This window comes from Triturus cristatus, chromosome 7, assembly GCF_964204655.1.
Source record: "Triturus cristatus chromosome 7, aTriCri1.1, whole genome shotgun sequence".
In the NCBI taxonomy this organism is placed as follows: domain Eukaryota; kingdom Metazoa; phylum Chordata; class Amphibia; order Caudata; family Salamandridae; genus Triturus; species Triturus cristatus.
The window spans coordinates 1,140,760,289-1,140,783,062 of record NC_140590.1 but is presented as its reverse complement, the minus strand read 5'-3'; the positions used below and the strand labels follow the sequence as shown (position 1 = coordinate 1,140,783,062).

Here is a 22,774-nt window from a genome sequence, read left to right as displayed (position 1 = left end):
AAATCTCTGGTTGATAAAAATTTATATACTGAACCATCACTCGCCCTCGTGCCAAATCCAACCAGTATGTGTGTGTGTTTGAGGAATAGATGGCTGTGCAGGAATCTTTGTCTTTTTAGTCCCTCTGCCAAGGTGTACACTCCATCTAAGAATAACCTACCAACTGTAGATATTGTCGTAAACCCATGGGAGTACATGGTGATGTCTCTTGTGAATTCCAACAAGTTATTTTATCCACAATGTCCTGCAACCCTTAAAATGTCTGTCACATTTTCCTTGCAATATTGTGCCAAAATTTTCACCCTGCAGAAATAAACAACTAATGATCTCAAAACGATCTGGTTTTGCAAGGGGGGTCACCTGGGTTTGTGGCCTCGAGCTCGGCAGCCATCTAGGGAAACCTACCTAACCCACACATTTCTGAAAACTAGACACCCGGGGGCTTCCAGGGAGGTATGGCTTGCGTGGATCCCCCAACGTTTCCTCACCCAGAATCCCCAGCAAACCTCCATTTTAGCTTTAAAAAAATACTTTTTTCACACATTTCTGTGTGGGAAAGTTGTAGCATCACAGAGCTCACACAAATTTCCCACCACCCAGCGTTCCCCCAGGTCCCCTGATAAAAATGGTGCCTCACTTGTGTGGGAGGCCCAAGTACCCGCGACAGATAAGGGCCCAAAACGTAGTGAGGCAACATCAACATTGCCTATCTAAAAATGTTTTGGGCCCTTTCCTGTCATGGGTACTTGTGCCTCCCACACAAGTGAGGCACCATTTTTATCGGGAGACCTGGGGGAACGCTGGGTGGTGGGAAATTTTAAAGGCAGGGGAACTGGGTCGTTTATAGATTTAATCCTGGTATCCTTGCCCATATTAGAGCTATTAGCGGGATTTGCCATACAAGCAAGTTTTTTTTATTGATCGTAACCCCATTTGTGTGCCATTCCAGAGATCCTATATGGTATTTAGGGAGGGTGCTGTACAGAGTGGGGCTGTGAGACCAACTGATGGTGGGAGGGGGTTGAAATGGTCTCAGATAGTTCCAGAAGTATTCTATGAATATCCGACGTCTTCATGCGCCAATGAGTTGGCCAAGTGCTGCTCCGCAACCTTGGCGCCAAAGGATGTTATTGGCGCCTTTAACATCATCTCGGATAAAATAAGTAAGTTCTTAAGCGCTCCAGCGAGGCCACATGTTAGTCAATCTCCTAGATGGTTTGATTCACGCTGCTCCAAGGCAGCTAGGAAGCTGCGGGAAGCACTTAGCAAATGCCCCAGAGACCCTATACAGGTTAGATCTTGCCGTAGGGAATACAAGTTACAACTTGTTAGATGAAAAACGGCTTTAAAAGACGAAGTATGGAGGGACCTCATTGACGCAAGCACCCTAAAGGATAGATCGAGGTTTTGGAACAGAATTAATAGTCCTTTCTTAAATTCTGAGGACGGAAGAGGTGTAGCTGCTAATATAAAAGAGGAAGAGTGGGTATGCCATTACAACACTATATTTGAGTGCCCCCCTGAGAACCTCTTCACTACCCAGGGTGTTGCGGCAAATTCGGTTTTGGTTTTTAGTTCCCTTGAGGTCAAAGAAGGTATTATGGGATTATCCAGTAATAAGGCCCAGGGACCAGATGGTAACCCAGCTAACCTTTATAAATCAAACCCAACACTCTGGGCCCCTGTCCTTGCCGTGGTTTTGAACGCGGCGGCAAGATCCAGTTGCCCCGAGTCTTTGGCAACCTCAACCATAGTGCCAATATTTAAGAAGGGTAACCGTGGTAGCACTCATTGCTACAGGCCCATCTCCTTGTTGGATTCGGTGGTCAAGGTGGTGGGTCGCGTGCTTCTGGAAAGATTGACATCCAGGACAGAAGAGCACGCCATTTTATCAGACATCCAGTACGAGTTTCGTCCCGGAAGGTCCACTATAGCCCAATGTCTTAATCTGTCCATGATTTTAAACAAGTATACTGTTGCACGTCCCAGTACAATTTAACATTCATGGATTTGTCTTCCGCGTTTGACCGTGTGAACAGGGGGTAAACTCTGGCAATCCATTCTTGCTATTGGGATAGATGACATTGTTTCTTTCTTAGAAAGTCTTCACCAAGCAAAATTCAACCGGGATCTCTAACATGGTCGTGCACGAAGAATTGGGGGTCTCTAATATAAGAGACATTTTGGCTTTACGCCCACTAATTTTCTGGCTGAAAACGTTATGTAATTAGGACCTGTCGCTGACCCAGAGAATCCTGAAAGAGTGTATGCTGCTGGATCATGCACACCACAAATCATGGCTAAGATATATAAGGTCCAGTTTTGACAGACTGGGCAGACCTGATTTATATACTAATCCGGAAAAGGCATCTAAAAAGGATCTGGGTTGGGTCACAGATTCCTTCAGTAGCCTACTGAAATTAGAGAGGGAAGAGTACGAATTGAAGAAACCTAGTGTGCAGAACTTTATAATCCTGAAAACATGACTAACTACAGAGCGTTACCTTTTAGGTTCCTTCAGCACTTACAATCGTTTTTTGCTGACCAGGTTTCGCCTGGGTTTCTTCCATCTTTTGTTAGCTTTCCCCAGGGGTTGTCATAGAGGACAGCTTTTTAAATCCTGCTGCTGCGACGGTGAGTCTCCGCAGGTCTTGCTTCATTTTTTTTTTTTTTTGCCGTTTCTATGCGACCACCCGGAGGAAACTAATAGTCCCTGTTTTAAGGAGATTGAATTTTAGGCAGGCACGCCCAGCTCTAACTTATTTACAACTGCTATCTGAGGACTCTGTTTATTTGTAGAGGGCAGTATCCTGAGGCAGGGCTCGACAAATCCACTCGACCGCTCGCATTTGCGAGGTAAATTTTATGAGGTCGAGCTATTTTTAGGTCCTACTCGCACTTTCTGGCGAGTAGGAAAACATACTAACTTTTGTCCTCCGTCTTTGAAAATGGAGCAAATGTGACAAGATAACAAGATTTAAAGGCCTTTTTATTGCTCACAAAGCAAATGAGCAATAAAAATGCCTTTAAATCTTGTTATCTTGTCACTTTTGCTCCGGTTTCAGAGACGGAGGTCAAGTAGGTCACTGTTAGGGCGAGGAGATTTTTCAAGGTACTAGTCCTGCAGGACTAGTACCATTTTTTAGATTTTTCGAGCCCTGTGAAGGGTATTTTATCAACTTGGTCCCCAGTCAGTGACATAATAAATGGGTTTTACTCACTTATTGCTAGGTTTATTTTATCACTGTTTTTATTAAAGCTTTGATTTTAATGGATATCCTATTTATGAATTAACCTTCTGTATGTAATGAATTGGACAAATGATTCTATGAATGTTATTATTGTGGTTTTTATATATATATGTGAACTTTTATGATTTTAAAGCTGTAAACCGAATAAAGTTGTTTGACTGACTGATACACCATTTGAACTGTAGACTCATCCTTCCAACTATATTCATGGATCCTAGCTCTGCAGGGCAAAATAATCAAACATTAGCTGTTTAGTGCTCCTATGATTTCAAGGACAGTGGAGCCCTTGGAATTCCGCAAAGAAGCACTATCAAAACTCCCCAATGTAAAGGGTGATGTTTTCTCCACCATACCTCATTTTTAGGCTATATGGTTTTAGGTTTACACCTATCATAACTGATAAAACCCCACCAAAAGGAAAATCGCCATCACCGGTGTAAACATAAAAACATTGAAAAAACACCTTTGCAACCACAAACTAAGTGCCATTCAAAGAAAGGAAAAGATGAGCGAGTCATTTTTATTTCTTCCTGAAGGGGCAACGCAATGTACCTTTGTTATACAAGGTAGCATCAAGAAAGACTCGGCTAACAATATTCTGCTTGAGTTGTTGTTGTTTATGGGGGTCACAATTTAAAATCTGTGTTACTCACACTAGGACCACTGTGCCAATTGCGGGCAGATTAGCCAGGAATTGGAATGCTATGGATAAGACTGTTTTTTTACAGTCACTAGCCAATGATGTCCCCTTCCTGGACAATGACCTAAATCTGTCAGTTTCCTCCTTAACCGACTGGCTACAAGTGGCCAGCAATCTCCATGCCCCGTACAAAAGAATCAAACTCGCACGGCGCACGGATGCCAATAGATGGTTCTCCGCTGATCTGAAAAGCAGGAAACTGGCTTTACGTCAGCTTGAGCGCTTGTGGCGCCGTGATTATGACACTGAGGGAAAAATTAAATATACTAGGGCGAGGAAGGATTATATGAATGCCATCTCTGCAGCTAAGGTGGAGTATTTTTCTTCCCGCATTCTTGATTCCTCAAACAAATCTAAAGACATCTTCTCTGTCTTTAATGAACTGACCAACCTGGAGAACGTTCGTCCTAAAGTAATCCCCACCCAGTGTCTGTGTGACTCACTGAACTGTTATTTTAGTGACAAAATCACAGACATAAAAACGAGCATTCCCCAATCTAAGACTTTAATAACAACTGGCATGGCAATAAAGACTGGCTCTGCCACCCTTAGAAATTTTCAACCCATGACCAGCTTTTGGAACTAATGATAAGAGTCAAATCGGGTTCCCCACTGGATATCTGTCCCCCGTGTATCCTGAAAGAACGCTTCTCCACCTACCCAACCCCTGTCCTTGCCCTTCTAAATGACTCCATCTCGTCGGGCATAGTCCCGTCCGCTTTTAAAGTCATACCACTATTAAAAAAACCCGGAGCGGATCCTGGTTGTAAGGCTAACTACAGGCCCATCTCCCTATTGCCTTACCTGGCAAAAATCCTGGAAGCACACGTGGCGAAAACTCTTTCTAATTTTTTGGAGGAGTCCTCCTGCTTTGACCCTCATAAGGCTGGATTCCGGCCTGCTCACTCTACGGAGGCAGTGGTCACTGCAGTGTAGGACACACTTCGAGACTGCGCAGACAGACATTCTCCCCAGGCCCTGGTGCTTTTGGACTTGTCGGCCGCCTTTGACACGGTCGACCATAATATCTTGGTCGAGCGTGTCGGACAGGCCGGCATACAGGGCGTGGTGGCCTGCTGGGTGAGGTCTTTTTTGGAGGATCGCTCCCAAGCCGTGCGTCTGGGGGACTTGACTGGTGTTAAACAGTTCATCTCATGCGGAGTGCCACAGGGTTCTTCCCTGTCACCCCATCTTTTTAACATATACATACTCCCCCTCATACAAACCTTGAGGGACAAACAGGTGAGAGTCTTTAATTACGCAGACTACCTGCAATTACTCTTTACCATTGACAACTCTGAAAAATCCGTAAGTCATTTCCAGTCAACAATGAGGTTTATTCAATCCTGGATGGATCAAAATCAATTGAAACTAAATCCAGGTAAAACCGAATTGGTATTGACCGAGGACAGTGCCAAGTACTGGGGCCCTCACTACTGGCCTTCGGATCTGGGTCAAGCTCCGCAACCCTCACCATCGGCCAAAACGCTTGGAGTCATTGTGGACAGCGACCTTTCACTAAAGGCACAAGTAGGACAAGTGGTCTCCAAGTGCTTTTATCAGCTAAAAAAAATTAGGAAGGTCAGGCGATTTTTAACGCCAGAAGCAATTACCCAGGTTGTGATCGCCACTGTTCTGTCCCATCTGGATTACGCGAATGCCATTTACTTGGGTCTTCCAAACTATTTACTCAAGCGTCTCCAGATGGTGCAGAACCATGCTGCTAGGCTGATCCTGACGCAGCCTAGGTGGCAGGCGGCTACTCCTCTTCTTATTAAGCTGCACTGGCTTCCGGTCATGCAACACTGCTTCTTCAAAGCAGGCTGCATGATCTTTAAGTCACTACATGGTAAAAGCCCTAAATTTATTAATCAACTAATCTCCAGATATGTTCCTCCCCGTAATCTTCGCTCACTCCACTTAGGCCTTCTTCAAACTCCTCCCTTTAAACTCAAACGCTCTGGTGGACGTAGATTTGCCACACTGGCCTCTTGCCTATGGAACACCTTTCCCCTGGAAATCCGGTCCTGTCAAAATCTCTTATTCTTCCGGAACACGCTGAAGACATGGCTCTTTAGACAAGCATGTTAATTCATTTCTTCCGCCTTTGATTGTGTTACTGTCAAGTTAGCGCCAAGAAACTAATCAGTGTTAGCGCGCTTAACAAATGACTTAATAACATAACATAACAGAACACTAAAACATGGTCTCTTCTTCCTTCTGCTTTTTTCAGTTTTGTGGTCTTTGGTCTAAAGATGCAGTGTTTAGAAGCATGTTTTGGGTCTTATTTAGTTATTTTATAAACTGTAGAGAATCGGGAAATATCAAAATTCTATTTGATATTTTGGTTACATTTGATTTCACTGATAGGTAAAATGGCTGGTTTTATAAGAATCTTTCCTAATATGTACCATTACATTTACCCACAGAGAATGGGTGAAATCCTTTGATACATCAGCCCCCTTTTCTAGTGAGTCAGTATTGATTGTAAGTGAATTGCCAAACACCCCAGGCTTTAAACATTCAATGCAAGATGAAGTGATAGGTTTTTGTGAAAAGAATGTTGTCACCAAGCTTCTGAGATAGTGGTGAAAACAGGACACCAGACGTTTGGTAAACGCAGTGTCACTTGGAATGCTGCTGAAAAAAGTTCCTACCAAGTTCAATAAAGATTGGAGTGATATTGTTTGCACTTGCAGTAATTCAGCTACGTATATGAAAACATATGATGGCCTGTGAAAATCCATACCTGAGCTTAAGTGCTTCCCCGTAAGAGATCCTTGTCACTTGCTAGATGCTATGCTGAAAGCATCTTTACAATTTTCAGTTAAGGAAGAATTCTATTGACTTTGTAGTTCATTATGGTGCAATAAAATATATATGGATCTCATATACCCTGTGCACACGCTATCTAGACACATGCACTATCAGTGCAGAAATCAAGCAATAATTTAAATTAAATTAAAATTCCATAAACACTGGAAAAACACTGTTTCTGTTGTTTTTAATGGTTTCAAAATGTGTAGCCACTGATAACCACTTTTTAAGTTAATCAAAAAACAGAAAAAAAAAACACCAGAATTTACCAAAAATAGAAACTGAAAACAGGAAAGCCTACTCATTTCGTATTATTTTGTGGGCGGGAATTCTAGTTGCCTTTTCAGCCAAACGTATTAGAGTTAAAATGTAATTCTGACTATTTTGAAAAAATGGGCAGCAAATCTAGATCCGTTAGGAGCAAATTGCCAGCCATTTACAAACATGTAAAAGATACTCACAGATAGGGGGGATTACGAAACGCAACTTAGTGAAAAGTAGAAGAGCAGCAAGATGATAGTTTTTAACACAAAGAAAAAGGGGAGCACAGAAGAAAATTCAGAGACTCGAGAATGATTCAGAGGGAAGGAGGCAAGGCAATAGGAAGGTGAAAGAGAAAATGGAAACAAAATTGGAAAAAAGTTTTGTAATGGGTGCCTATTTGTAGCCCTGCATTCCCCCAGTCAACTGAAACATACAATGTAGGTGATCAACACTACATCAAACTTCATTTTTTAATGTGAACCATTTGCAGACCGAGGCTTGAAGACATGTACAAAAAGATTTTGCCATTGTTAATCCTTCAAAATGAAAAATGACAACTCACAGGGTTTGCAACCACAAAATGAAATTTCTTTATGTATCAAGCTCATTTTGTTCTCAGAAAACCCTTCCTGAATTGCAAAAGGTGTTTGTTAAGCATTCTGAATTACCACTAAGAGGGGAGAGCCCCCCTCCTAACTGAGAACTGCAATGAGGTATGCCAATGGTTTGTGACTGGAACTGCAGTTGCAAGCGATTGACAAGTTACGGGCACCGCAAAAGAGGCAGAAACTCATTTGCAAAGGAGAAGCTGGCCCCTCTGAACAGCTTCCCTTTGGGAAATATGGAGAGTGGCCTTTGGGGACAAGCTACAATTCCTATGGTTGGAGCTAATCACACAGAGGGGTCACAAACAGAGGCTTGCCTAAATAATATTCAGTAGGCACATCGCTTTGTGACTGTCTCCAACTGCCCTTTTTGCAACACAATCTATTGATACACAGGACGCAATGCAAAATTACAGACAGGTTGCAATAAATTGGTGCACAACTTGCACTCACTATTTGCGACCTGTATGGGTGCCTAAAGCCTTCTATTCTATTAGTAGTGTTATACTGCTTTTTATGCTCCCAGTGGTTGATCGCTCTGTCTACAAGTAAGACCTGAAGGCATTACCCGATGTTGGTAGCTCTTGCTGTTCTGTCTTCCTTTTCTTCGCAGATCTGGCAGATCGTAAAACTGATGCTTTCCTTCAAAGGAAATTATACTTCTTCCATTGACCCAGTTCCTCTGTGAGGGATCATCCAAAGCCTCCAGATAATACTGTCGATAGAATTTCCGGTGGGCCTCTGATGACAAAGAAAGTTTATTAAAGAGGAATTAGGTACAGTAACAATCCAGCACCAAATGTGGACACAGTAAAGCACCTGAACCCAATCTTGCTCAGTGTTTCAACCATGAACCTTTATCATTACAGACCAGCAAAGACATTACATTCTTGTTGACACCACTACCGTTGACTCAGAGGCTCAAATCTCTTGGTAACCGCTATGAGTGTTTACCTCTGGTGGAGAGGGACCAAGAACTGGCTCTCAAAGCTATTGTAAGCAAATCAGTATACCGCTTACACAATGCAAGTGTCGATCAGCAAGCTACATCTTACCCCATGCATAATCTGAGAAACCCATTCCCAACAGCAGAGTGACCAAAATGTTGAACGGCAAGTAAGGCAAAGTTACTTACTTGTTTGTATTCTTTTTTAATTCAAACGAGCAAGATACAAGAACACTTTTTTATATGTTCAGATTTTTAGCTACGTCAAACATGCCTCCTTTACAATAAAAACGGATCAGCCAAATCACTCATGATGAAGTATATTCTACAGAAAGCGGAACAATTCCGTTATGCAAAGGAGGGAGTTAAGAAATGTGTTTTTGTTGGTCTGATTGAGAAAGATTCCGGACCCAATGCAATGAAACTCTTACATAGATTGGAAGGCATGTGTCACATTTACAAGTATAAAGAGTACTTATGATGGAGAACGAAGATTAAAGTCAGTGGTCCTCCCATCTCAATCATGAAATTCTATCGGATAGCCCTACATTGTCAAATAGAATAGTGTACTGTGACAGGTTGGGGTCATCGACAGGAATCTGGAAGCAAAGAGCGACTGGTGGTCTGCTGAACCCCCGATAGACATACCAAAACACAAACCGGTTCGAGTAGACACCCCAGTTCGGAGGGCCCCAGTGTTTTGAATGTGGCGACTGGGGCCACATAGCCCATCTATGCCCCAGAAAGAAACCAGCGGAGGAGCCCATGGAGGTTGGATATATCCCGAAGGCTGTTCTGTACTCCGCGGAGATGGGGACCTCCTTTTATGTACGTGTGCAGGTGAACGGTAGAACGGTAAAAGCCTTGTTGGACTCCGGATGTAAGCAATCCGTGGTTCAGAGCAGCATCATTCTCCCTACCCAGGTTATCCCAGATACAGTGGTCCATATCCGCTGCGTGAGATGTAATGCCCTACCCGCTGGCGCTAGTAACAATGGTGCCATTAGATAAAAACCCATGCACGGTAAGGGTGGGGGTGGTTGACTCCCTTCCAGAGAACATTATTCTGGGGATTGACAATCCCAATTTTCTCTCGCTGTTCTATGAGAAAGCAGGGAGGTAAACAGGCCTTCACCTCACCAGACCCTTGGTTGTTAGACCGTAGCTTCCGGTTCACCCAAGCTAACGATTCCACTTTGTTTAACACCTGAGAGTCCGCCCACATGAATCAGAGCAACCCATCTCCCACCTATCCACAGTTTCTGATAAAAAACGACCTCCTGTACCGGGAGGGTCGCCCAGGGGAACCCGCACAGCTACTGGTCCCTGGACCGTTCCGAGAGCAGATCCTCTTTTTCTCCCACGCCCATCTCACAGCAGGGCACACAGGAGCAGAGAAAACTACTGAGAGCGTATTGAGCCACTTCTTCTGGCCAGGTATCTATAAAGACGTCCAGAGGTACTGTCATACATGCAACATATGCCAGAAAAAGAATATGCAAAGACCCCCGGCGGTGCCGTTGCAGCCCATGCCAATCATAGGAACCCCTTTTGAAAGAGTCGGTATGGACTTGATAGGACTCCTACCTAAAACATCAAAAGGGAACCTGTACGCATTAGTCATTGTAGACTACGCCACCAGATTCCCTGAGGCGTTTCCCCTCAGGGCCCCCACTATTAAGAACATCGCAGAAAAATTTGTGGAACTGTTTTCCCGGGAGGGTTTCCCCAAAGAAGTGTTGCTGGACCAGGGGACACCATTCATGTCCCGCCCAATGAGAGAGGTATGCCGCTCATTGGATATTCACCACCTTCACACTTCAGTATACCATCCTCAGACTGACGGTCTCGTCAAGAGGTATAACTGGTCCCTCAAAACCACTCTAAAGAAGATGCTCACCGTCGAGGGACAGGATTGGGACTGTCTCCTACCACTCGCCCTATATGTATAAAGGTCCCAAACACAAAGTAGCCTGGGCTGTTCGGCATTCGAGATGCTTTACGGACGACAGCCCAGATCCCTTCTAGAAATGACCAAAGACGTGTGGGAAACAGAAGAAAACGATCAGCGGTCTTTGTTGGAGTACACCCAACAACTTAGGTCAAAGCTAGGCAAATTAAGGGATCTGGCCTACTCCAACCTGGAGAAAAATAGGGGAAAACAAAAGAAGTACTATGACAGGGGCAAAAGATGGAGAAGGCTATCCATTGGGGACTGGGTTTTAGTCCTGCTTCCCTCTTCTAACCGTAAGTTTCAAAGCGAATGGTTAGGTCGTTACCGGGTAACCGAGACCCTGGGCAACACAACATACCAAGTACAGAAAACACCCACCAAGACACAATGCTACCATATAAACTTGCTGAAGCTAAAGCGGCACATCTAACATTGCCAACGTCTACTGCCCAGGATTCTACCCTAGAGAAGCTCGTGATAAACGACGACATCACGGACAGAATGAGAGAAGAGCTGCGTCAAACCCTGCTGCCTTTCTCGGGCCTTTTTTCGGCCATACCGGGAAAAACTACCCTAGCAGAACATAGGATCGAAACCCCGGTTGGAAAAATCGTAAAACAAAAGGGCCTACCGGATACCTGCGGCGAGGAGAGACGCTGTATGAAGAGAGGACCAGGAGATTTTGAAACTTGGCGTAATCCGACCGTCTAACAGTGATTGGTCATCCCCTATCGTAATGGTCCCAAAACCAGACGGAACAACACGCTTCTGCATGGACTTTCGGGCCCTAAACACTATATCAGCGTTTGACACCTACCCTATCCCCAGGGTAGACGAACTAATAGAAAAGCTAGGTGACTCCAAGTTCATCACGACTTTTGATTTAACGAAGGGGTACTGGCAGGTGCCCATCCGCGAAGAGGACCAAAAGAAAACAGCGTTTTCAACAGATGACGGCTTGTTTGAATTCAAGGTTTCCCTTTCGGTCTCCAAGGGGCACCTGCCACGTTTCAAAGACTGATGAATATCGTCTTACAGGCATACCCCTCTTTCTGTTCAGCATACCTGGACGATATAGTGGTCTTTAGCCCAAATTGGACAGAATACCTGAAACATTTGGAGACCGTGTTACAAGCGCTTGACTGTGCCGGACTACACGTCAATGCAAAAAAATCACGGGCCGCGTACCAAAGAGTGAAAAACCTCGGATATGTATTGGGAGAGGGCGAGATTGCCCCGCAAGCAGAAAAAGTGAAGGCGATAGTAGAAACCCCTTTTCCCACTTCAAAAAAGGAGCTACGGGCATTTTTGGTACAAATTGCCTACTACCGGAGATTCATTCCACAATTCGCAGAGGTAGCAGTCCCTTTAACTAACCTCCTTCGAAAGGAGGTGCGGCCCCAACAGCTCCTGCATCCCTCCCCCAAACAGTTAGAGGCCTTTCAGATATTGAAAAAACACTATCACCTCGGGCCCTGTCCTCATTTCCCCAGACTAAAGCAAAACATTTATCCTATCCACAGATGCATCAAACACAGGGCTGGGGCGGTGTTGTCACAGATAGTGGGATACAGGCTTGAGCATCCTGTTCTTTTTATCAATAGGAAACTCATTCCCCGAGAATACAAGTACCCCACAATAGAGAGGGAGTGCCTGGCTATTAAGTGAGCCATTGATAAATTGCAATACTATCTGGAGGGGAATCCATTTATCCTGTACACGGACCATGCCCCCTTGCAATGGATGTGTCGGAACAAGTCCCAAAACCGCAGGGTACTCCGCTGGTTTTTGTCTCTACAGCCCTTTACCTTTGAGGTACGCCATCGGAAGGGGAAGGATAATGGGAACGCTTTTTGTCCAGGGTCTTTCCTCTCCCCGATTGGGAGAATCCAGGGGGGGAGGTATGTGACAGATTGGGGTCACCCGACAGGAATCTGGAAGCAAAGAGCGACTGGTGGTCTGCTGTACCTCTTTCTCCAACTCTGGTCTTCTTTCAGCAGGAGGAATGGATGCCAGAGAATAAAACTTTATTGCACCACACCAATGACAAACACGGGAACGGCTCCTTTAACTGGGGATACATACCTGAAGAGGCTCCTCCCCCTGATGACATCAGCAGGTTCCCAGCATTTAGACCAGAGACTTCCCAGATACCAGCGCGCACAGGCACCGGAGGAGAGACGGAGTTGGGAGAGAGAGCGTTCACGGTGACGAGAGGAGCAGAAGGAGGAGACGAGGAGGAGCGAAGAACCAGCCCCGCGGTAACGGCAAAAAAGCCAGGAGGCCAACGACACCGCGAGCCACCGGGCAATGCTCCAGGAGTTGCGTGGCTAGAACAGGTACGGAACAAGTTCTCGGGATGGGTGGGAAGGAAGGAGCGTAAACCACCCAGCGAAAACCCTCCAACCCCCACCAGTTTTTAAAAACCCCATTCCTTTCACCCACACGAGCACTAGCCCACTACATTGAATAACTTTTGGTTCGAGTAGTGTGTCACGTGCACGGTGCGTGGTGTTTTCCCTCACTCCCCGGTCCTCCTAAAAACACTACCAAAAGGACAAGAATTCTGATATCGCTTTACTTTCTTTTCTTTCACGCAACACCCTTCCACCTGACGAGTCCCGGAAAATAAGACGCAAGGAGCTCCAGCCACGGAACCCCAACCAGTCCCAGGGAAACCTGAAACCGACACCAAGACGGATCCGGCCTCAATCGCTAAAGAAAGACTTACGAGCAGACACAAGCGAATTTATGGCAAACTAAAACCATACCTGACCCGACCTGGCCTGGCCTACATCCCGTTATTACAACCCCGTCACATGTACATAACCTAACCTTGCAAACAAGAAACAAATGGAAATCCTATTATGCAAAACATAATGAGCAGGGAAGCGTGAGCCTCTATTGTATTAGTTCTGGAATTGGAATTGATGGAATGCTTAGGAAATATTTGGACAGATTTCCAGTCGGTAATCTGCAAATGAAGGGAGTCCTTGGTTTACATGTCAAGGGTCAATTGGCTTTCTGATAGTAGGTTATAAAATTAGCAAAAACCTACCCACCAGGTTATTAACTGTTTGAAGAACCTAGACCTGGAGGAATACATAGTTTATTAAGAGTTATTTGTCTCGACCAGTGGTCGAAATAGTAATGCTGAGAATTCTTCGCAACTAAGGTGTGAAATGATCTTTCAGCAGGGTATAGGGTTTCAAAGCAATGAAGGAAGGAGGATAGCCTGATGCGAAAATCAGAAGTTACCCAAGGTAGGAACAAAGGCTAAGTCTTCAGTGCTTTATAACAGTGAAATTAAATTGTAATGCTATTCTGTACAAAACGTTAGAAGGCAGCTTGTAACTTTAGGAAGTTTCATGGCATCAATTAACATTATTAATTAACCAAAATAATAGTTAATCCTAGTTAGAGGGAAGAAAATCTCATTAAAAGACTAAACATATTTTTCTGGTTTATCCTTAAGAAAACATTTCAGTGTCCACAAAGTTATGAAAAGGGTACATGAGTTTAAAACTAAATTGAAAAAAGACTAGATTGCATTATGTAAATTCAACAACTAAAATGAAATAAAGTTATTGAGAAAGGAATTAAAGATGCAAAATAAAAATACTTTGAAATCAGACGAAAAAAAGTGTGGGTATGCTTTGCATGAAGCATCAAAACCAAAAGATTTAGAAAAATTGCCCTTTGACAGTAGGTACATTGGACACAAAGTCTCTTCAAACAAGCATAACCATACCAGAGGGTGTCCGATTCAACTAAAATAGTAAAATGTGCCTAACATTTGTCAAAACAGTTGTTCCTTCAAAACGTTTATAAGTTGTAGGATATAGATGCAAACATAAAGGGATCTGAAAAAAAGGATGACCTGTATAAAAGGCTCTCAAAATTGAGATACCCATTAAAACAAAACATTAAACAATTGTCATGTTTCTCCTTTGTTTAAATAATATTTACTAAAAGCTTTCATTTCAAGCACTTGGAGTGGCGGTGTCGGGCCACATTTAATACAAAAAAATGGACAAAAAGACGACCCCACAAATTGTAGACAGATAGCCGATTTGGATGCCGCCGTAAACATTTTTACAAAATTACATTTGCAATACTTACAGGAATGGACCACCAGCAATAAAATTGTTCCTCTGGAGCAGGCAGGTTTCCAATCCCTTGCTAGACAATTTATTAATTTTATGAGTTACATTACACAATACGTAAAGTCAAAAAGTCATCATATTTTTGCAGTGTACGTAGATTATATACACCAGCATGCGAGTTGGAATTTGGCTCCCTTAATATTCCAGAAGGCTTAATTTGCATAATAATTTACCTGCATTGACCATTAAGTTGTTGAGTTTTAAAGGGTTGAGTCGGGGGGGAAATGTTTTTTTAACTAAAAGGTGATATTATAGGCTTTTCCAATCAGCATAAAAAGCAAACATATAGATGGATTTCAGGTCAAAGCACCATGGAGAGAGTAAAAAAACAACACCAACGTAGAAATGGTTTTACAGATCATTTGTCCTATGAACACATTAAACTTGTCAATGGGAAAGTAAATTTCACATAGTGCAGGCTTATATACACTTCATAATGCAAAATTAAAGAAACAGACTGAGGCCCTATTGAAAGTATTTAATGCAAAAATACCAAACTAGTCACCTCAGAGAATATCAGCCCGCCTACATTATTGTTCAATGAACGGATGGCTCCCACATTACAAACTACATGCTAATGATGTATCGTTTTGATTTTCCCGGCTGGAGTGGGAGATGTTCTTATATTTTTATACTTTGGATGAAACTATTTTTTGACATACACATGCTATGTTCTAAAAAATAGTGGGTTAATCATTGACTTAGAGTATATTTGTCTTTACACCACATTTGGTTTACATAACTAAAACATTCTTTGATTCCAAAAGATATATGACTTATGTATATAATACAATGTATTCCTTTGAAAAAACAATCCCTTTTAGAAAGAAAAGAAAAACATTTTTAAAGCCCCTTGCTTCTGCCAGGTATAGCCTTTCTATCCAGGAACTTTATCTTGATTTAGGCATTACCAGTAATCTACCAAAAGCACTTGGAGCAATAATATGGCGGTGCTAATCAAGAGTAATCCCTGAGAAGTGGTTACATGAGAAATACAATTTTTGTTGGTCACTGAATTATGTTCTAAAACGTAATTTGGCTTTTGCAATGAACTGTTGTAATCCAAAACAAATAAATTCTACAAAATTGATTATATTTCAACAAAATCTATAATAGTTCAAATTAGGAGCTTTTTAAGATTACAAATCCATGAATGTTGTCATAAATAAAGACAGAGTATTGCTTACAATGTAAATGTATAAAATTAGTTGCTGAAACTGTTGCCTTGGGGGAGTGTTATCCTACATAGGGATTCTATTATGTGAATATATATGCACCCATGTGTGTGGTGCTATTTTTATTTGAAGTGTTTACTCATACATGAAAAATGGTGCAAAAGGATCAGAGCTCCTTCTCTCAATTTGTGGGAAGGGCAATGTTTCAAAAAATTGTAAAATACCCCTCACACACTGAAACCTGATTAAGTGTCATGCTTCATCATTGGGGTCTTCCCGCCCCTCGATAGGGCGTGCTACGACTTGCGTAGACGCAGGAGCACTCTATTCAGCGATTGTTGAGTATGTGTAGTGCGTGCTATCGTGAAAAGAAAATGTGAGATGGTTAAAAATTCTCTGGCTAGTGGAACGAAAATAATTTATTGTCTTCCCTGGCTGAGAATAGTAAAAGTGGGGAGGTGTAGATGGTGTACTATAATGAGTCACCTCCTACAAGGTCGACATGTTTCAGAAGCCATCCCCTTGGCTTTCTTCCTCAGGACCAAAAAACCGATCCCTGTTACACCTCAATGCGTGATAGAATAAATGTACATATGCCGGATGGTCACAAACAATGTCCTTTGTTCCCTGTTATGGGAATAGAAAAATATACCACTTGTATATCTTAAGAACCTGAAAAAAATTATATAATTTGGATAAATCATGGCTTTGATCATTTATCTTTATCTATTCACATCACCATCACGTGGAAAGTTTTAAGCTTTTTAAATGATCTATTTCTCTTGTGCAACTCTGCTGTAGGTAATGGTACCATTTGGTAAATATCCTCTACTCATAAATCATCTGAGAGAACACTCCTTGTGACTTCTAGTGCCCAGTATCACATTTATTCAACATTCTTTCATACATATGTATCTCCTAGCAAGATACATCTTATGTTACAATATATTCCTACATAAAGTATTTGTACACTCCTATTGTGCCCCAAAAGGTTACAGATTAATATTCACAGCAAACGAGCACTCGCATTCATACTCCCATGACGAGCCTTGGAAAAAATGGGAGATGTTTGGCAAAAGTCTGTGCACTCGTCCTTTTAAACTGTGATCTCATAGTGTGTCTTTTTTAAAAAAAAGATGGTATTCATGCTCTCAAAAGGACGTGCCATAATAATACATACTTTAGAATGTAATTGTTATCGCTCCATGAGCTCACACGAGGGTGTAGGGCGCCTTCAAATAGACACTGTGGGTATTTTAAAAGAACAGAAGGAAAAACAAGGTTTTCACGCCAAGGTGGTTTTTAAACAAACAAGCGTGGTTTCTTTGGACAGGCCATTGTCCTACTTACATGCTGGAAGGAGCGCGATCACCAAAGGAAGTACCTTCTCCTGACTCGTCGGAACCTAACTGAGGTTTGCAATAGCCAGGTCTTTTAAAGTGCAAGGAGGCATGCTTGATAGGAAACAGGTGTGGCTGGAAACGTTAGACCTTGGGGGAGTGGCCAGGCACTGAAGCAAAATGTCACACTAGAGCAGAGCTCCATCGAATCATGGTGAATCCTCCCTAATCAGTCATGATCAAGTGTAGGAAGGGGGGCGTGACGACTCGAGTAACTCGAGTAACTACTTTCGAGGACTCGTCGAGTGGATTACCGCTTTGATAAGCCCAGACACCGCTGCCGCAGTAGGCTGTACCCGGTCGCTGTGTGAGTGAGGGCAGTAGTAAGACACACAGCACATGCCACTATGAAATAGAGACACTTTTATCACTCCATACTCCTTCAGGTGTATAAAAGTATTGTCTGGGGTTCGGAGTAGGTGAATCCGTTACCCTCACCCCTCCTCTTTTGTGTGAATTATTGCTTTGAACGGTGGCTCAGCCGCAGGGAAATACAGATTTAGTCTATATATATTTTTGCATAAAGTAGATAAAGCACGGTGCACCGTTTTGAGTACATACACGAACTACAGGTTACTACCTCGACCCACAATGACACAGGACGAGGGTTTATCCTTTGGGGAGGATATGATAGCAGAGATCCTTGCTGGACCATCTCTATTAGGTGAGACCGCTGTGAACCAGGTCTTACATAAGGAGAGGGCTGGGACACACTTTTGGAACTTAAAAGAACACGTTAAGAGTATACTTCATGGGGCCATCCTGACTGAATATCTGAGGGGAAATGCAGCTCCACAGGGCCTCCTCGTCACGAATGAACCCCTCATCTTTTTAGAGGATGCTGCATTCAGACGGGATTGGGCACTCATTGCGTGGAAATGCACTAGGAATTTTATTGGTACAGCCAAGAGACTAGCCGAAACTCGCGATACAGATCCAAGCAAGTGGGCAGGGTCTGAAAACGGAGGTAATACTGGCCACGCTCAAACACAAACTTGATAAGGTCAACACGAAATTGGGAGAGTATAGGGACTACTTAATGCAGTCGAAAATATCGAAACTGCAGAAAGATCTTTAAAAATTCTCAAAGGAAAAAGTCTACCACTATACCAATGAGGACTACGTCCAACAGAAACTCGCAGAAATGAAGAAAGGAACCCAACAGGGCATGAAATATCAGGACATCCTAAACAGTAGTAGAGAGGGCAGTGATTATAAATTCCCACAACGTAGGAGAGGTAGGGGCAGAGGTTATCAGAGGGGGCCAAGACCCTTTTCTCTGCCCGTTTTCAAGGCTACCCAAACCAGGGCTACAACAGGCCAGGAATGCCCCCCCCCACCCATTCAGGCTTCCAAAACCCCTATTTCCAACCGCCCCAATTCCAACAACCACAGGTTTCTTTTTTATGCAGAGGAAGGGTCAGAGGTAAACAAAGGCCAGCAGAGACTAACCTGGGACGAACAGGATCAGCAGCTGAACCAGCGAGTGATGAGGAGCATGGCCCAGAGCATGATACCGGGAACTAGCAGGGAACATCATTAGTGGTTAACCTCTCCTCTATGGTCCTCACTGGTCCTCAGGAGAACCTCCTCAACAAAGGTCTGGGTTTGGTTCCAATTAACCAGCTGGATCATTTCCTATTGTACCAGGAGTTGGCCACGTTCTTCAGAAGTGTGAGACTAAAGATCTTCTTCAAAGATGCTGAAGTAAGAAATACCACCACAGGGGACACATCCCTACGCCCAAAATCAACGTACACACCCCAGATTGCTACGCTACCACAGGAGGTAGGCATATTTGAGCGAGCAGTCATCCATGATCTAAATAATCTAGGAAGACGGGGCACACGCTCATATGCCAACATGAGCAACATTGAGAAGAAGGCCCTCAAGGAATTAGAGGAGAATCCCTCCATCATCAAGCCGGCGGACAAAGAAGGAGCTATAGTTATTTTGGACAAAATAACTTACACCAATGAATGCCATCACCTCCTCTCGGATGAAAGGAACTACAGGATCCTGGCCAGGGACCCCACGGCCGAAAGAACCAAGGACATAGCAAACCTGGTGCAAGAGGGGTTGGTCAATTATTGGATTTCGAAAAATGAGGCAGACTACCTCATTAGAGACCAACCCACGACGCCGTATTTCTACATACTGCCAAAAATCCATAAACCCGCCAGACCCCCACCAGGCAGACCCATTGTGTCGGGCATCGGATCGATTCTTGAACCACTATCACAATTTTGTGATTTTTACTTGAAACCATTGGTCCAAAAACTACCAGCCTATCCACAGGACACCCTGGATATCCTTAATCTTATTAAGGAGATGGATTTCGACCCAGACAACTAATTTCTACTAGGCCTAGACATCGAGGCCCTGTATACCAACATTCAACAGAGGGAAACTCTTCAGGGTACTGGTTCGAGGCGGAGTGGAGATACCAAACCCCACAATCCTTCATCCTGAATCTGGCAGAGATAGCCCTGACAAGAAACTTTTTCAAGTTTGAGGGCACCCTTTACCTGCAGACCCACGGGACCTTGGTGGGCAGCACATTTACCCAGAGCCTGGCGGGTGTGTATGTGGGTGCTTTTGAAAGGACAGATCTACAACCCTCAGTGCCACTGGATGGACAACATCAGACTGTGGGGTTGGTATATAGACGACGTCCTGGTGATATGGAAGGGAGATGCACAATCGGTCACCCTTTTCCTGGATTGGCTAAATAACCAGAACCCCCTGCTCCATTTTACGTGCACAGTAACCAAGACTGAGTTACTTTTTCTGGACCTAGTGATCGAACCAAAAGGAGGGAGACTCCGTACCAAGGTCTACCACAAACCAACGGACAAGAACTAACTGCTAGCATACAATAGCTTCCAACCCAAATCCCTCAGGGACAACCTGCCTGTGGGACAATTCTTTAGGACCAACTGCAACTCCGATTTTGTGATCTACCTTATTACTTGTCCCTGGCACAAGCAATATGTGGGCATGACTAGTAGAAAGGTGAAGACACGTATTATGGAGCATCGCAGCACAATAAGGTGTTTGAAATCCAACACTAAGCTCACAGCACACCATCTAGAGAAACAACACACCAAGGATCTGACCAGGACGGTAATTGAGAAACCCGCTCCGAACCCGCTGGAGAAAGGACGAGGGCCCTCTTCCTGAGAGAGCAGAAATGGGTATATCATCTGAAAAGTCATCTGGTGGGTCTCAACGAAGACATTCCATGGCATACCCTGACTAGGTAGATGTTCACCACACATGTAGATACTGGAGATTACCTGTCGCAATATAAAATCCCTGGCCTATTTGTGGACCTCATGTGCATTCCACAATGTATGAGGTCACAGTGACCGATTATGACTTTTGGAATTAAAAATAAAATATTAGGTGGGAGACATCTACATGTAGTGTTCATAGCTGCAGGACGCGGGTAGAACAACCATTCATTGGAATGGGTCTATCCTGATCTGGGCACGCCTCACAGACCACGGAGGTAATCTCCAGGGCAGGATAAACATCCCTGTGAGAGATTAGCACATAGTATAGCTACTATAGGCCCCACTGGCTTGATGAATAAGGGTCCCCGTCAAAGAGATGTTAGAGAGTATTACCACTCTGAGCAGTACTTACCGACCGGGTTTTATAACGCGGCTTTGCTCACCGCATTTTTCCATGTTTCCTTTGGACATTATATTAGACTCTTATGGGCACCACCAGCTGGTATTTAGCTAAAGCCTCTACGTTCACACACGTTCTTCAACCAGGGTCTTTTCGTCCCCCACCTGGCAGGAAGTGACTGATAAATGTACCGCTATTTTCTGCAAATACACTAAGAATAAATACATTTGTCTCATTACCACTCTCGTGAGGAGGAAACAATGGTTATTCACCGTGATGCACCGCTAAAAAAACTAGTTGCCACGTTACTTTACACGTAACTGAACCTTGTCGCCTGGGAAACAGGACGCTCTGCGCCTCCCCGCCCAGGCCGCCGGCAACGTGCACGTCATCAAGACGTCCACGTGACCGGAAAGACTCCAGGCAGACCGGGATCCAGCGACATTTCAGGACTCGCTCCCTGTTCTCCCGCAAATCTAGAAGTCCTTAGGAGGAGCACCCACCTGACTGACTGTATTTATTGAGCGCACTATTGCCGAGGCGTCTTGGCGCTAAGTGATGTGCCAAGACAGTGACCAACATGTTAAGGGTTCGGAAAAGAGCCATATTTTGATTTCCTTTCTGAACACATCTGCTGGGTTTAAGTCTCAGATGTGTGGGCAGTGAATTCCATAGTTTGGCCGCTAATAAGGAGAAGCACTTCCCTCCACACCTTGCTTTCTTTATCTTTGGAAGTTGTACCAGGCCAAGGGAAGAGGATCTTAAAGATCGTGATGGTACATATTGAGCAAACAAGGATTGCACATCCTTCGCCCCACCACCAAACAGGGCTTTGTGCACCAGCAAGAGTGTTTTGAAGTTGATGCGTCGTCTCACTGGAAGCCAGTGAAGCGGTTTTATGCTGGTGGATGTAGGATAGTTTTTAGGTAGTTTCAGCAGGACTCTTGCTGCCGCGTTTTGAATCGACTGGAGTTTGGAGAGTTGAGCTGCACCTGCTCCTAAATAGAGGGCATTGCAATAGTCAATTCTAGATAGGACCGTGGCTCCTACCACTGTTTTTCTCAGAGAGAGGGATAAATGGAAGAATCTTCCGAAGGCCTTTTAACATGAAGAAGCAGGCTGATGAGACTTGACTAATCTGGTGAGCCCAAGTAAGGTCTTTGTCAAACATAAGACCGAGGTTCCTAGCTTTTTAACTGGAGTCGAACAGATGCCAGCTGCAGCTGGCCAGCATGGTTGGTTCCAGACCGAGATTTTCTGTCCAAACTCTACCACCTCAGTTTTATCTACGTTGAGTTTCAAAAAATTAGAGCTCATCCAGGCCTTGATGAAATAAGCAGTCGGTGCGGTGGGGCACTCATTCACTAAAGGGGATTCCTCCTCACCAGGGAGCCGACAAACCGGTGATCCTTTGCCTTTAGTGGCACAAAGGGGCATTTGCGAGATATTTCCTGGGCCATGCACATACCTCTATAAAACCACCGGGCTGGTAGATTCATATCTGAGTTCAATTTGCGCAGCTCGGATTACATAGACCTCTTTGACTGCACGCAATTTAACAATACGGCCGTAAATATAAACCCATTTGACAATGATACCTTAGACAACTACACAGGTGATTGCACCTGTGTCTCTGGACACCAATATGACATGACATTACCACCATTAACTACGACACTGTTCTTTTTAACTTCCTCCTCCCAGAGTGTGACTACAGAGGGGCTCTCCTTGCCTCCCGCCATTTCTAACATTGTTTAGGGGTAAATTCGGTAAGTCATGAGACACTATGTGTCCTTATGTTTAATTGTATAACAATGTACGGTGGTGCACGTCACTTTGATCTACACCTACTCTTTG

General features: G+C 43.9%; 1 protein-coding gene across 2 annotated transcripts in view; it reads right to left on the bottom strand.

The window, feature by feature from the left end:
• NSD1 (nuclear receptor binding SET domain protein 1) overlaps positions 1 to 22,774 on the bottom strand; it is a 1,235,760-nt gene that overhangs the window by 872,708 nt on the left and 340,278 nt on the right. For both annotated transcript variants that reach the window (XM_085618316.1, XM_085618317.1), the window contains exon 4: positions 8,206 to 8,378. In XM_085618316.1, coding sequence (XP_085474442.1) covers positions 8,206 to 8,378 — 173 coding nt within the window. The remainder of the gene's footprint in view (positions 1 to 8,205; positions 8,379 to 22,774) is intronic.